Source organism: Mytilus edulis, chromosome 4 (assembly GCF_963676685.1).
Source record: "Mytilus edulis chromosome 4, xbMytEdul2.2, whole genome shotgun sequence".
Classification (NCBI taxonomy): domain Eukaryota; kingdom Metazoa; phylum Mollusca; class Bivalvia; order Mytilida; family Mytilidae; genus Mytilus; species Mytilus edulis.
The window spans coordinates 47,230,943-47,246,182 of NC_092347.1; the positions used below are offsets into that span (position 1 = coordinate 47,230,943).

Below are 15,240 nucleotides of genomic sequence, written 5' to 3' on the forward strand. Positions count from 1 at the left end.
TATTAAAACCTGACATAATAAAATGTAAAACTATTCAAATGACACAACAGCCTGATTTATGTAGGAGGCATACTTTTACAAAGCCCCATTCAAGTTTTGGATTTCGATGTTGTTTGTTGCTGTTAATAAAAAAAAGTCCTAGTTCTTAAACTGTTTTATAGGTTATAGGTTTCACCTTTTTGCATATCATGAATAAGATGGACAAGGAAATAATGTAAAACTACTGAACAATATTGTTGTAAAGTAGGATTAAGTGAACAAAACTAATTCAATATTCATATCATTTAATAAAAGTAATATTTACATTAAAAAAAATCATAATTACATGTTTATATATAACAATAACAGTTACCATGGATTTTGTGAAAACGTAATAAATAAAGATTAAGAAATACAAGCACAAAACATTTGTATAGGTCAATTTGTATCAGGATTCTTCTGAATCAGTTTTCTTATATCAAATCTAATAAAAGACAAATACTTTTAAAGGATCAGTATCACTTATTTTCATGTTTTGTTTTTCATACAAGTAATCTGAAATAAACACTTAACAATTTGGACAAAAAATATGGAGTAAATATCTTATGTTTCATTTGTCAGTAAAAATCACCATTCTTCTGAAATTTAATTTCAGTCAGTCAGAAGCATAGACCATTTTGAAAACAATTTTTATTTTTAGCATGATTCACTATATTTAAAATTTCCTCAAGTAAGAATAATATTTTGATATCAGTCACAATGCAGATTGACACTTGAAAAAGTGTAACTTTTATACAACAAACTTATTATCCTTATCCAACAATTATTCAGTCATCATTCCTTATTACAAACCATTGGCAGACCTAGACAATTTCATAAGTGGGGGCCCACTGGCTGCCTAGGGGGCCTGTTCCCATCATGCTTTAGTGATTCCCTATGTAATTAACCAATTTTTTTCTCAAAAGGGGGGTGTCTTGGCCCCCTACCCCCCCCCCCCCCCCCCCAGCTTTGTAATTATTATCCTAGTTGCTTCTAATTTTAGAAAACAATAAAAATTCAATCAATCAAAATTTATACTTTTTCAAGAGTGCAAAGGATCCAGAAAAATCATTTTACATGATTTCAAAATATACAAACAAACCAAATGATTTTAAAATATACAAATAAACCACATGATTTCAAAATATACAAATAAACCAAATGATTTCCAAATGTACAAATAAATCACATGATTTCAAAATGTACAAATAAATCATGTTCAAATTAGTACTTATAAGAACTGTAAAGACATTTATAATATGTTATACATGTACATGTAATCACAGCTTCATCACAAACTTACATATTGCACAGATCCATGAAATAATCGTTGTACTCTTTACATTTTTACTATCAATAAAGACAATATATTCTTATTATATGAAAAATTGACAACATTGTTTCATGTTTATTCCACTCAAAGAAAATTGTGAGATTCATACTCATTATATTATATTCGAATAGAAAATAAAGATTTGAACCTTCAAAATGTCAAAATATTTTAAAAACCTTAGACTGTTAAATGCAAGAAACTGCATTCTGCTGACTGTCTGACATATTTTTTGCATGAAACGTATATGAACAATAAAAACTGGATTTCAGATATCCCATTATGTAAACCGAAAAGTTAAAGGAAATATGACTCCTATAATTTATATTTCAAGTGAGGGCTCTTAATAAATGAATGGGAGATACATTTGTACAGCGAAAAAGACCTTTTTTTTTATCAAAAATTATGAAATTCCTTTATTTCTGAAAGGTTGTCTTATAAACAACCACCCTCCTTAACCCCATGAATAAATAATATAAAATGATGGTACATTTCAAAAACTCTTTATCATTATTAAGAAATGAAATTGAAATCACAGACAGCACTTAAATGTTATTACTTTTTTCAATCTAACATCATTTTTTTAACTAAAAAACACTCAATAAATATTGACAAAACCATGCTACATGTAATTAATTTTGCTATTGCAGTCGTGGTTTTAAAATAAAAATGCATACAAAATTTGCATAGTACAAAATTATAGTTATTTTTTGGGGGTACTATATTATGCTTTAAAACAAAAATTGTGATCTAAATACAAGTAACTGACAATTAAAATATGTATTCAAAAGATTAAAAGACACAACAATGATATGCATTTCTCATATTGACATGAATTTAAATTGGATTGTTAAACAAATAAAGTTTTTTTCTGCAATACTTTATATATGCCAAGAATTCTGTATAGTTTAAGGCAGTTTCCTAATTCAAATTGTGACATTGTCTGATATAAAGGTCTTCTCAGGCCACTAAAATGTTCCTTGTACATGTATATATATATATGTTAGATTGTCATTCATCAAATTCTGGAATGTCATCATAAGAATATCCATCATATCCTTTATAAGCATAACATGCAAGTCTAACATGATATGCACCAGGAATAAACATAATAGCTCCTAAAATAATCACAGGCCAAGTTCTGTCCCCATACTGAAATAAAATGTACATGTATAAATTAATTGTTCATTTATTCATAGTTTTTCTGTAAATTCAAAACTTAATACAGTTTTGTACTTCATCTTAAGATAGCAAAGTGGGATTAGAATTTTTAATTAGCACAGTTTCCTTTTTCCTGATAATATGGTATAAAGATAGAACACAATGGTACAATGCCCTGGGGAGAACATTGTCAGTTCATCACCATGTACATTTTGCTAGATGAAGATGCTACTTTACTTCCAACAAATTTTTTGGTAAGAATAAAATGATATAACTATATTTGATATAAAAAATAAAATGAAATATCCCTAACAAAAAATTGAAGACATCTAGTGGTTAAAAAGATTTTTTAAAGAATACCATAGATATCAAGGTTGTAACTTTTGATTTTACAAATATTTACCATTTTTATGTGTGTTGTTTATATGCCACTAAAATAAGGAGTTTTTCCGTTTGAATGGTTTTACACTTGTAATTTTGGGTCCCTTTATAGCTTGTTGTTCATAGTGGGCCAAGGCTCCGTGTTGAAGGCCGTACATTGACCTTTTTTTTCTTTTTAAATTGTTATTTGGATGGAGAGTTGTCTCATTGGCACTCACAGTCTCACACCACATCTTCCTATATCTATTATCAACAAGCTTGTGCAAAACAGATGCCACATGTGGTACAGGATCCTTTTACCATTTGGAATCAACTGAGATCACCCCTGGTTTTTGGTGGGGATCATTTTGCACAGTTTTCTATGTTGTGTTTTGTATAATGATGTATGTCTTCTGATTGTTTTATGTTTTTTGCAATATCATTGTCAGTTTGTGTTTTTTATTCATGAGTTTGAATACTGTAAATTCAGAAATTATTGCAATAATTAAAACTTGCATTTTGATTTTTTTTTATATAAATCAAACAGGATTTTTCTGAATATATGGCAAAAAATAAAATCGTATTTTCGTTTAAAATGACAAAATCGCAATAATAAATGCACACAATAATTTCTGAATTTACAGTACCACTCTTGCATCTTTTGCCTCTCTTTCAAGTATTGTTACCTTAGCATCAATGTAACCTGTCAACAACATTGATCCAATAACAAGCAAGACAGTTCCTATGACAAACAGCACTGTAGCAAGTGATATAGCTTTGTATGGTATCTTTGGTGGTGGTCTCTGAAACTAATGAATAAACTTCAATTACTGAAAGATCCTTTTCTTGGCAAGAAGTCCAAAGTAAATTTAGATACATTTTTTCTTATGCAAGCTACAAAACACTTTTCATATCATTTTGAATATTTTAATAAAGAATAGACAACTTTTGAGTTATAAATGTCAGATCATTTACCAGATAGAGGGGACCACCAGCTGTATCCCTGCACTATTAAAGTTCTTCTAGCGTCTTCATTATTGTGCAGGATATACTAGAATTAATAATTGTTCCATAGGTACTTAATCACAAATCCATATATTTAAAGCAGTGCTGATTAGGAATTATAAGAATTTAATTTGCCAAACAATTTGTGCAATATAAAATGTAGCATCAATAAAACCAGGGGCGGATCCAGCCATTTTAAAAAGGGGGGTTCCAACCCAGGATAAAGGGGGGGTTCCAACCCAGGATAAAGGGTGGGTTCCAACTATATGTCCCCATTCAAATGCATTGATCGGCCGAAAAAAAGGGGGGGTTCCAACCCCATGAACCCCCCTCTTGATCTGCCACTGAAAACCAAAGTTTTAAAGGAAATCCAACCAACTTGTAAGTTGTCTATTAACAAGAAAGGCTTTACTGGACTGAAAAGATTTTCCTGTTCATTGTTTGATGTCTGATAATACAACAATTTCGTACATTTAATTGCAATATAACTGGGTTTCTTACACTCTACATGTAGATCATTTTGTTCAAATTTCTGATTGATCTGCTAAATTAAACAAGTGAAACTGCGAGCTACTGCTCACTGATGATACCCCCGCCGCAAGTGGATAATATTAATAGTGTAAAAATATGCAAGTGTTCGGTAAACAGGAAGTTGTTTCAGAAATCCTTGTATTGTAGTTCCTCAGAAAAATGTGACGAAAATTTTTAACTTGGTTATCATGTGTAAAATCATACAAGTGTTCGGTAAACAGGAAGTTGTCGAGTGATGAATCTGAAAACGCATCACACGGTATAGCTGACTTATATAAATCCTGAAACCAAATTTCAGAAATCCTTGTATTGTAGTTCCTGAGAAAAATGTGACGAAAATTTTCAACTTGGCTATCATGTGTAAAATCATACAAGTGTTCGGTAAACAGGAAGTTGTCAAAGATGAATCTGAAAACGCATCACACGGTATAGCGGACTTATATAAATCCTGAAACCAAATTTCAGAAATCCTTGTATTGTAGTTCCTGAGAAAAATGTGACGAAAATGTTCAACTTGGCTATCATGTGTAAAATCAGACAAGTGTTCGGTAAACAGGAAGTTGTCAGATGATGAATCTGAAAACGCATCACACGGTATGGCTGACATATATAAATGTTGATACTAAATTACAGAAAGGGTGGATGTGTAGTTCCTGAGAAAAATGTGACGAAAGTTTCATGGGACGGACTGACTGACGGACGGACTGATGGACGGACGGACGGACTGACAGACAGAGGTAAAACAGTATACCCCCCCTTTTTTAAAGCGGGGGTATTTAAAGCGGGGGTATAATAATAGCAACAATTTACATGTATCCTTACTAGCTTAAGGTGGTATGGGAGTCTAAAATAAAAATGATAGAATTTGTTCATATGTTGCCAAAACCTTGTATATATCTATATACATATGCATGTATGTTAAAAAATATATAATAAAAAAGATAGGTCAACAAATGTTCTTGTATCCTACTTTTTGTTATACATTGTCATTTCAGGGCTTTTTATAGCTGACTATGCGGTATTGGCTTTGTTCATTGTTGAAGGCGTACCTGTTACCTGTAATTGTTAATTTTTGTGTCATTTTGGTCACTTATGGAAACTTATCTCATTGGCCATCATACCACATTTTTTTTTTATATTTACTTAAAAACAAATGTACTTGTATCTTTAAAATTGAGAATGGAAATAAGGAATTTGTCAGACAACAACCTGACCATAGAAAAAAACAACAGCAGAAGGTCACCAACAGGTCTTCAATGTAGCAAGAAATTCCTGCACCAGGAGGCGTCCTTCAGCTGGCACTTAACAAATATATACTAGTTCATATTGATATTATAATTTTCTTTAAGTATACTAATCTTTTCAAAGATATAACAGCGCATGATCAGTGATAATGAACCCCATATTAATTTACCTAAAGACAAATGTACATGTACCAACCTGTAAATCTATAAAGCCATCATCAACATTTCTTCTTAATTTGTGGTATTTTACTTCTTCACCTGATCCATTTCTTGATCTTCTCATTATTCAATCACAGTGCAGACCTACAAAGAAATATAGGATACATGTATATACTTTGGAAAATAAATTTAAAATACTTATATACAGTCATGGACATTAATGTGGTAGACTGTATTTTATAGGATTTGCAGTAATTGTGTATATTTCTATGTTTAAGTAACATAATTGTATTTTATAAATACTATATGACTTATATTAATTAATTCAAGGTACAATGTATGAGTATATTTATTACAGATTAAAATTAATTGATTAGTATATGGACCATAATTTGGTATTCAGCCTTTGGTTTCTTTTTGTATCCTTTTTTGTAAGTTCTAAAACTTGAACTTTTATTCTGTGGGTTGTGTTGGTGTTAGAATAGTTTTAATGGAACAAGTGGGTTTTTTGAGAAAAAATTAATACATTTTGATTCACTGTTTAACAGGAAACCAAACTTATAGATTAGACCGTTGGTTTTCCCGTTTGAATGGTTTTACACTAGTAATTTTGGGGCCCTTTATAGCTTGTTGTTCGGTGTGAGCCAAGGCTCCGTGTTGAAGGCCGTACTTTAACCTATAGTGGTTTACTTTTTAAATTGTTATTTGTATGGAGAGTTGTCTCATTGGCACTCACACCACATCTTCCTATATCTATTTATTTTCTTTATTTTGCAAAATATATTTCAAAAGACAAAATGAACACCATTACTTGTGTTACTTGCTTCATGTTAATATTTAAAATCTATTTTCAATGTTAAATTAAAGTTTTTTTAAACGCGACAGGAAACCATAAGAAACCAAAAGTATTTTTTTAGTTTTATTTTATTGCAAAATCTGCTTAAAATAATCAGAACAGTATACTTTTTCTTAAACTCCATCTTAAATGTAAAGGCAACAGTAGTATACTGCTGTTCAAAACTCCATGGACACAAAATAAAATCAGGGTAACAAACTAAAACTGAGGGAAACGCATTAAATATAAGAGAACAATGACACAACATTAAAATGTAACACACAGAGAAACGGACTTAGCATTAGACAAAATCCTATGAGAATAACAAATATAACATCAAAACCAAATACATGAATTACAGTATTATAAAACTCCTAAATATGTGCTTGTTTTGAAAACAATTAGTACAATTTATTCTGAAATTTCCAGTTTTACACAATTTATTCCAAATCATTGGCAATGTCAAAATCCTATAAATCCAGTAAAGTAAAAAACTTTTAACTTGGAATTAAAATCTTAAAATAGGCATCATGTGATTTTGTGACCTGTACACCATCTACATGGTTTCCACATTTTAACCTACTTTAGTGGGCTAAAATCAATAAAGTACTTCCTTTCAAGTCATGCATGGTAAAAGTTTACTTCTCCTTTGACAAGTTTATTGCATTTCTGAAAACATGATTAAAAAAAAAATTAAATTGTGACAAAGATACCAACTTTAAAATTGAGAATGGAAATGGGGAATGTGCCAAAGAGACAACAACCCGACCATAGAAGAAAAAAACAACAGCAGAAGGTCACCAACAGGTCTTCAATGTAGCGAGAAATTCCCGCACCCGGAGGCGTCCTTCAACTGGCCCCTAAACAAATATATACTAGTTCAGTGATAATGAACGCCATACTAATTTCCAAATTGTACACAAGAAACTAAAATAAAAATAATACAAGACTAACAAAGGCCAGAGGCTCCTGACTTGGGACAGGCGCAAAAATGCGGCGGGGTTAAACATGTTTGTGAGATCTCAACCCTCCCCCTATACCTCTATCCAATGTAGAAAAGTAAACGCATAACAATATGCACATTAAAATTCAGTTCAAGAGAAGTCCGAGTCTGATGTCAGAAGATGTAATCAAAGAAAATAAACAAAAAGACAATAATACATAAATAACAACAGACCACTAGTAATTAACAGACATGCCAGCTCCAGACTTCAATTAAACTGACTGAAAGATTATGATTTCATCATATGAACATCAGGCACAATCCTTCCCGTTAGGGGTTTAGTATCATACCATCATTGTATATTCCAAGTGTAATAGTATATTAACATGTATTTTTTATTAAATTATCTTTATTCACCTAAAATATCCAGTAATATTTACTGTTGAAGCAAAATAAATTCAACGAGCATGGACACAATGATAAGAGACGTAATGTCGATTGAATTTTCCAAGGACCCTTTGCATCGTTATCCGGAAACAAAGTGTGTTATAATGTCCGTCAAATCTGAAATCGATTTTGTCAGGTCATTAGGCATTTATTTTCATTCAAGATTGTATGTAACATTATGCACATAGGAAAAATAATAGACCCCCCGGCGCGATCTCTTTGAAAATTGTATTTTCCTTTTAATAAACAATATGAATCAAGTCTACAGAATATGCTTGCTAACATCCCGTTGGAAACAAAAACAATGTTTAGACCTAGTATTTCATATATATCCGGCCGTAAGTGTGTGATCACGTTAGTCACATGTTTCATGTATGACCAGAAATTATTAGAACTTAGGCAGCAACCATTTGATTTTCTGGGGGGGGCTATGGTTTTTTTTGGAAAAAAAAGTTTGTTTCCAGTTTTTGGAGAAAAAAATAATTTGTTTTTGATTCTGAGAAAAAAAAAATGTTTGTTTCACCCTCAGCTGCCACTATGTGTAATGCTAATATTGAAATAAAAAAATTGTTTTCGACTTGTCGCGAAAAAAATAGATTGTTTTTCGCCGCAGGCGATAAAAAAAGTTTGCACAGAAAAAAAAACCATAGCCCCCCCCAGAAAATCAAATGGTTGCTGCCTTAACGACAAAAGCAATTTTAATAAAAAACAGAAATAGCTGGACTTCTGTTTTGTGTGAAATGTAACGTATAACAGTCAGGGGCGTAGCTACCTAAGGCTCGACTAGGCACGTGCCTATACATAAATTTGCCGATTATACCCCCTTTGGAAAACAAATATTTAAAAAATTAAAAATTTTAATTATAATGCATATTATTATTTATACATGACCCACCCGTATTCGAATCCCGATACGACTATCCTGGTTAAGTGCAATAACTCGTGCATAGGTAAACAAAATTTCAACATGGATACATTTGTTGTTCGTTCGAAACGAAAGAAAAATGAAGAAGAGAGTCCAAATTGTCAGACTAGGACTGCAACTGACGATAGTGGCGAATCATCTAAGACTGAAGCTTCTCCGACAAGTAATACATCGTCATGTACACAACACCACCACCCTTACCCAGATATCGAGTCTTTTAGTTGCATAATTTTGTGTACAAAACTAAAATATCGTAGTCCGTCCTGCGTCTATAACATCGTAAACTTGTTGCGTAATTACTTGAGGATACCTGTATTATATAGGGAAGCAGTACATGATTAAGACCTTACTTACATTCAGCGGGTGCTATCAAGTAATCACTATCGTTCAAAGATGAAAATGTTCAAGAACAACTAGAACGTTGAACAAAGTTGAGAACACTGTGTGAAACTCGTTGGTCAAGCCGGGCAGATTCGCTGTATACATTTTGAACAGCATTTGAAGTTGTTGTCTCTGCCCTCGATTCACTTAAAGACGACAACGATGACAAAGCAGCACAGAGTATGAATGCGATACTTCGATTTGAATTTATCATAAGTCTTGTTGTTGCAGAACACATATTTAGCTCAACAGTCGCCTTGACAAATTACTTACAGAAAACCGATATTGATTTGATTGAATCTTTGACAGAGGCTAAAATTGTAATTCATAGGCAACTAATAAAAGATCCTTCAGCGCGATGAGACGCGTCAAATCGTACCCGAGATCGACAATGGGAGACGAGCACAGGCACTTGTCTCAGAAAAAAATTTCCTATACACCTTAATATAACAAGGAAATATATATATATATCGGGAAAAAAAATTCTGAGACAAGTGCCTGTGGAGACGATTGACTTTCAAATCTATCTCTTCTTCATGTACACTGACACATCAATGTTGATTTTGATGCGAGTATATAACTGATTTTATTCGGCAGAAAAAAACGTCGACTTGACTTTGAGTAAATGTATCATTGTCTTTGTGTATGAAATTGGATCTGAAAGTTATCAGTCTTTGCCCAAATTTGAGTTAAAAGATTCGTTCAAAAAAGTTTAAAATCTTTTCCTTTGACCTTCTGTGGGCCTTAATCTAAAACTAGTCTGATCTACACTGTATTGTAATATTTTTTTCAGATTTTTGATTGTACACTACTGTGTTAATTCAGGTGTTAATGTAAAATTAATCATAATTCTTCGAACTTTTCTTCATGAATATTATCATAATAAAAACCAGTAAATATGATATTTTTGTACACAAAATTATGCAACTATAATGCTGAAAACTGTTTTCCGTCGGGGGGCTTTGCCCCCCTGTAACCCCCTACCAGGGCTCTGCCCTGGACCTCATGGGGGCCTTCAGCGGCCCCAGACCCCCTGCCGATTTGTGCCTACAGTTGATTTGATACCTAGCTACGCCCCTGACGGTAACGTCGTTTTCTAACTTAATTATTAATTACATATTGTATGAAGAACAAAACTAGAATGTAAATCATCTCTGATTTACTTGTTTGAACATCTCGCGAGAGTTCATATTTGCATATTGTTATAAAGAATTCTATTACAACAAAGCAGATTACACCATCTAAAATTTGCGTTACGAAATCGGAAACCAAAGTAACGCTAGTATTCTTACACCTGCTACAGAAATACTTATAGTTCTCGGCATTTTCTTCTGACTATTCTTATTGGTCGATGTTCTTTATTATTTGAAAGCAAAAGTTATGATTTTGCAGGTGACGATTATCTTTAATTTGGCAAGAGTTACACTTCAGAAGCGAAAATAACGCTAAGAAACGACACAGATAATCTGAAACATTTGTTAATTTTAAATTCTCTCTAGGGGAGAGTAGAAAGCACCTTTATTTTAATAGAAATAATAGCATTTGATGGTGGAGCAACAACTTCTCTCACCGAAATACAATATTTTATCACTTTTCTACTGTTCTATCGTTATCGGAAACGGTCCCAAATTATGGTCCATATGTGTATGCTTAAGCTTATTTTATTAATTACTTCAAGTCTTGCCATTTAGACTTATAAACAGATGACATGACATGTACTACTTGTTTGGGTAACTTTGGTTTCACTGTATTTTATTTTAAAACATTTCTTATCATGGATCATTGCACCCCACACTTATTGTATTTCTATTTCAAATTATGTCATCATGGTCATTATGTTTTGCTGCTATATTTCTTTTGATCTTTATTCTAGTCAACATCTTGATATAATGTTGGGCATAGTCGTATATGAAACTTGACATGTATTTTCTAATTATTAAGTTTGATTTTCTCTGTCTTTCTTAATAGATTTCAATTAGAGTGGGGTGCTCATTTTCGCCATATCTTTCCATGTTTTCTACAGTTTATGTTCAGGTCTATATGTTTTTGAAGTATAGTGATATTTCTATACGAAGATAACTTAAAATGCAAAATATTCTTCAGCTTGAAAACTTGTTTGTTTGAAAATAATCCTCTGAAAAATTAGATTTAAGTGTGTTTGAAATTGCCTGATGTTTTGTCTATGGGGGACACATATTCGCCGTTTTTATAAATCTACTTAAATCCAAAAAAACTGCTACTTTAAACAAAATTTTCAAATCAATTTTATTACAGACGGCAATATCAGACATTTCATAGGTGTACAAAACTAAAATTTAGTGCGATCAGTCAAAGAATTACTAAGAAATACTTCTTCGAAATCGGGTTTTTCATTCTGGAAATTGGCCGAAAATCGTTGTCCAGTTTTCGGTTCTATGCGGTATTAAAGACAGTAAAGTGAAGCAATTTTGTCGTAGTTTAAAAAATAATCATATTTGTTATAAAATTTTTAATTTACCTCAAAATCATAAAACGGCGAAATTGTGTCCCCGGCAAATGTGTGCACCCCACTCTAAGAGTAAAAATCGAAAAATAATGGTTCGAGAACTCAGGTGAGAACTCTCTCTCAACTATACCGATTATGGGGTTAAATGAACTTTGTTCAAAATCTATTAGTGATTCATATAAATCTTGAAGGATTTTAAAGGTGTAATTAAAAGAAAATACCGTTTATAAGGCTGAAAATGGGATGAGAGGTAACACTTTTCTTACAACCGGAAGTAAACAATGTGTAATTCACGAACGTAACCGGAGCAATCCTGTAAACAGGGAACGGAACCTGTACGGTTTTCTGATAATTTGGTCATTCGGTAGACTGTCAAGCGGGACTCGGACATTTGCAAAGTAACAAGTTGCTTGATGAAAACTTTGATGAAATGTTATGTAACTATATTACGTTAACGTTTCTGCTTCAAGTTTTGGTAACTAAACATTCTTTATGTATGAACCAGAGACATATAATATATGTATTATATGTCTCTGTATGAACCAAGAAATGATCAGAAATAATAAGAAAGATATGCATCCAAACGTTTTCCTCAGAATGGTGGAGCTCCGTGTAAAATGATCAATATTGTTACACAACACCGATCAAAAATGTCAAATAAACATCGAAAAATCAATCATTTTGCTACCTGAATTTTCACAGTGTACCTTTTCTGATATATAGTATTACTGTCTGAAAGTTTCAAAGCCATTGTCCCAGTAGAAACGGCCAAATATATTCATTTTCTCCATGTCGGATATTTGTATAATATTGACTGTACAATCGCTTGCCAGTTTACTGTGCAATCCCTCGGAGCCTTCCTGTACAATTACTTGAAGCTTTCCTGTAGAATTGCTTGGCTAAATTTATTAAATACATTGCATATGCATTGCCGTGATTGGTTGTTCCTTGTCTGTCCTATTATATTCATCTATGGTATTTGAAATGAAAATAAACACAAAACCAGTCATTGTGACAATTAAGATTCTATCAAGGAACCCCGGGCTTTTAAGGTGACTATATCACAGACAAAAACAAAATGTGTACAATAGATAGGGAAAAAAAGTAGATGTGGTATGATTGCCAAAGAGACAACTCTCCACAAGAGACCAAAATGACACAAAAATTACCAACTATCGATCACCGTGCGGCCGTCAACAATGAGAAACAATACCGCTCGGTCAGCTATAAAAGGCCCTGAAATAACAAGATAAAACGAGAAAACTAACGGCTTTTATATGTACGAAAAACAAATATGTAACACATAAACGTTACAAACAACCACTGAATAAGTATACAAGACAAAAAGAAAAGGACAGTACAAAATATGTTAAGAATCAAATGTAAAATAAAAATGAAAATAATCCTCGTACAAAATAAATATCTATATATACCGAAAAGGTGACTATATGCTCTGGAAGGGTATTAAATTAGATGAAAAAAGAAGATGTGGTATAATTTCAAATCACGGCTGGCTGTTGAACGCGGTAGATACAACAAAACAGCATTAGAAAATAGAATATGTCCTTGATGCCATAAAGGGGTGGAAGATGAATTTCATTTTGTCATAACATGTCACAGTCAGAAATTAATAAAACTAGGATCAAAATGTTTAATGAAATTTCTAGTATTGTCCCCAGTTTTAATTCAATGAGTGAAGAAAACAAATTTGATTTTATATTTTCCTGTTTTCCAGTGAAGAATGTGATATTTTACCTATTATAATAAACTATATAAGTGAAATGTATAATGAGAGAAACAATTATAATGTCATTATATGAACTGTAATTGACGTCTCAACTTTTAATATTATATATAAGCATAATATTTGAATTAATAATGTTAAAGAGGAGGCATGCTGTCAAAAATAGTATTATAATTAAAATTAATCATCTATAAAAAAAAAATCTTTCAATGCTACATGTTTGTAGTGTTTAATGTCTATCGTTTTGTAATTAATATGCCTGTCTGTCTGTTTGTTTTGTTTTTGATTTGTATTTTAGTAACAATCCTATTGTTTGGATTTTATACTAATAAAATTCTTATTCTTATTCATCATATCACACTGATGCTAGACGCATGACAAATTCTAAATCAAGCACACCTTTTTACCTGCATGCTTTCTAGTTGCCGCCAAAAAGTCCCTGCTTACCTGTAATAAATTTTCATACCTGTATAGTTCATTATTTGTATTCAGTCGTTGGATGTGTTGCGCCATATTATATATATTTACAGAAAGGTAAGTTAGTAAATCGATAGTTTATTATAGTGTCATAATCATCATATACAATATAAAAATCTTTAGAACCATATTAGACACGGAGATCTTTAGGACAGATGAGACATTTTCATCCTTTTATAAAAAAAAATATATGTAGGACTCTAAAGTGCGAAAGTACTCTAAAGAGCGATGGTCTACGGCTACGCTAAAGTGCGATTGTGTCGAATACTAAAGTAATTGGCGGATCCAGGAAGGGGGGGGTCCGGAGGTTTGAACACACCTTTTTTTGGGACGATTAATGCATTTGAATGAGGACATGTGGTTGGAACACCCTCCCCCTTTATCATGTGTTAGGATCCCCCTTTTTAAAATGGCTGGATCCGCCCCTGAAAGTGCGATGATATGACACGCTAACTTCCGATGCCGGTGTAACGCGGATGTGGTTCAGGCAATGGTTTTCTTTTATTGCTGGGTCAGTCCTATTACATTTTTGTTTGTTTCATTTATAAATCAAGTCGTAGTCTTTTTCTTTTGAATTGTTTTACACTGGTCATTATATAACCCTATATGCTGCATGGACGGTGACATTACATTAGTCCGACAACCATTATTCCGACAGCCAATTACTCCGACAGCCCACTATTCCGACAGCCCATTACTCCGACAGTCCACTATTCCTACAGCCCACTATTCCGACAACCCATTACTCCGACAGCCCATTATTCCGGCAAAGCATCTGTCTTATGTTTATGGGTTAATTTTCTCTAAAAAGACCAACTGGTTACTCCGTTCTCTTTAATATTTGTGGTTGTCCGTTTTGATTCCAATTATTCTTTCCATGCGGTATATTTGTCTCGGCTAATATATTAGAGTTGATACACATGCTCAAGTGGAAACCCGGTTGAAATAGAACAAAAGAATCGAAGCTCTTTGTTAGAGAAGGCGATAAATGCTTACTGTAATGTTTACTATAGTAACAAAAAATTTAAAAGTTAATAGAAACAAATAAAATGACAATTTTCTTCTCAATTACGAAGTGTTCTATTTTAAAAACACCATTTGCATAAGGTTTCAATGTATCTATTACATAGTTAAGCAGAAGAATTAGATATCAAGTCGACGACATCAGTCTTCACGCTGAACTGCTAAATCTACA

General features: G+C 32.5%; 1 protein-coding gene across 2 annotated transcripts; it reads right to left on the minus strand.

The window, feature by feature from the left end:
* Positions 1-267: 267 nt before the first annotated feature.
* On the minus strand, positions 268-12,157 carry LOC139519813 (transmembrane protein 230-like). 2 transcript variants are annotated; one of them, XM_071312087.1, is made up of 4 exons: positions 12,046-12,157; positions 5,846-5,952; positions 3,556-3,678; positions 268-2,500 (listed from the first exon to the last, which is right to left on the minus strand). In XM_071312087.1, exons 2-4 carry the CDS (start codon positions 5,930-5,932, stop codon positions 2,360-2,362), a joined length of 351 nt encoding a protein of 116 aa, XP_071168188.1. In that variant the 5' UTR covers positions 5,933-5,952; positions 12,046-12,157; the 3' UTR covers positions 268-2,359. The 2 variants fall into 2 exon arrangements, with proteins under 2 accessions (XP_071168188.1, XP_071168189.1); XM_071312088.1 differs by having other exon boundaries at positions 11,837-12,104.
* Between the last annotated feature and the right edge of the window lie 3,083 nt (positions 12,158-15,240).

What these genes read in the sequence shown, in the direction of transcription:
- LOC139519813 (XM_071312087.1), bottom strand. Translation starts at nt 5,932, where the DNA reads ATGAGAAGATCAAGAAATGGATCAGGTGAAGAAGTAAAATACCACAAA. An exon ending in ATGGCTTTATAGATTTACAG is followed by an intron (nt 3,679 to 5,845) that starts GTTGGTACATGT and finishes TTTATTCATTAG; the next exon opens with TTTCAGAGACCACCACCAAA. An exon ending in CAGGTTACATTGATGCTAAG is followed by an intron (nt 2,501 to 3,555) that starts GTAACAATACTT and finishes ATTTTATTTCAG; the next exon opens with TATGGGGACAGAACTTGGCC.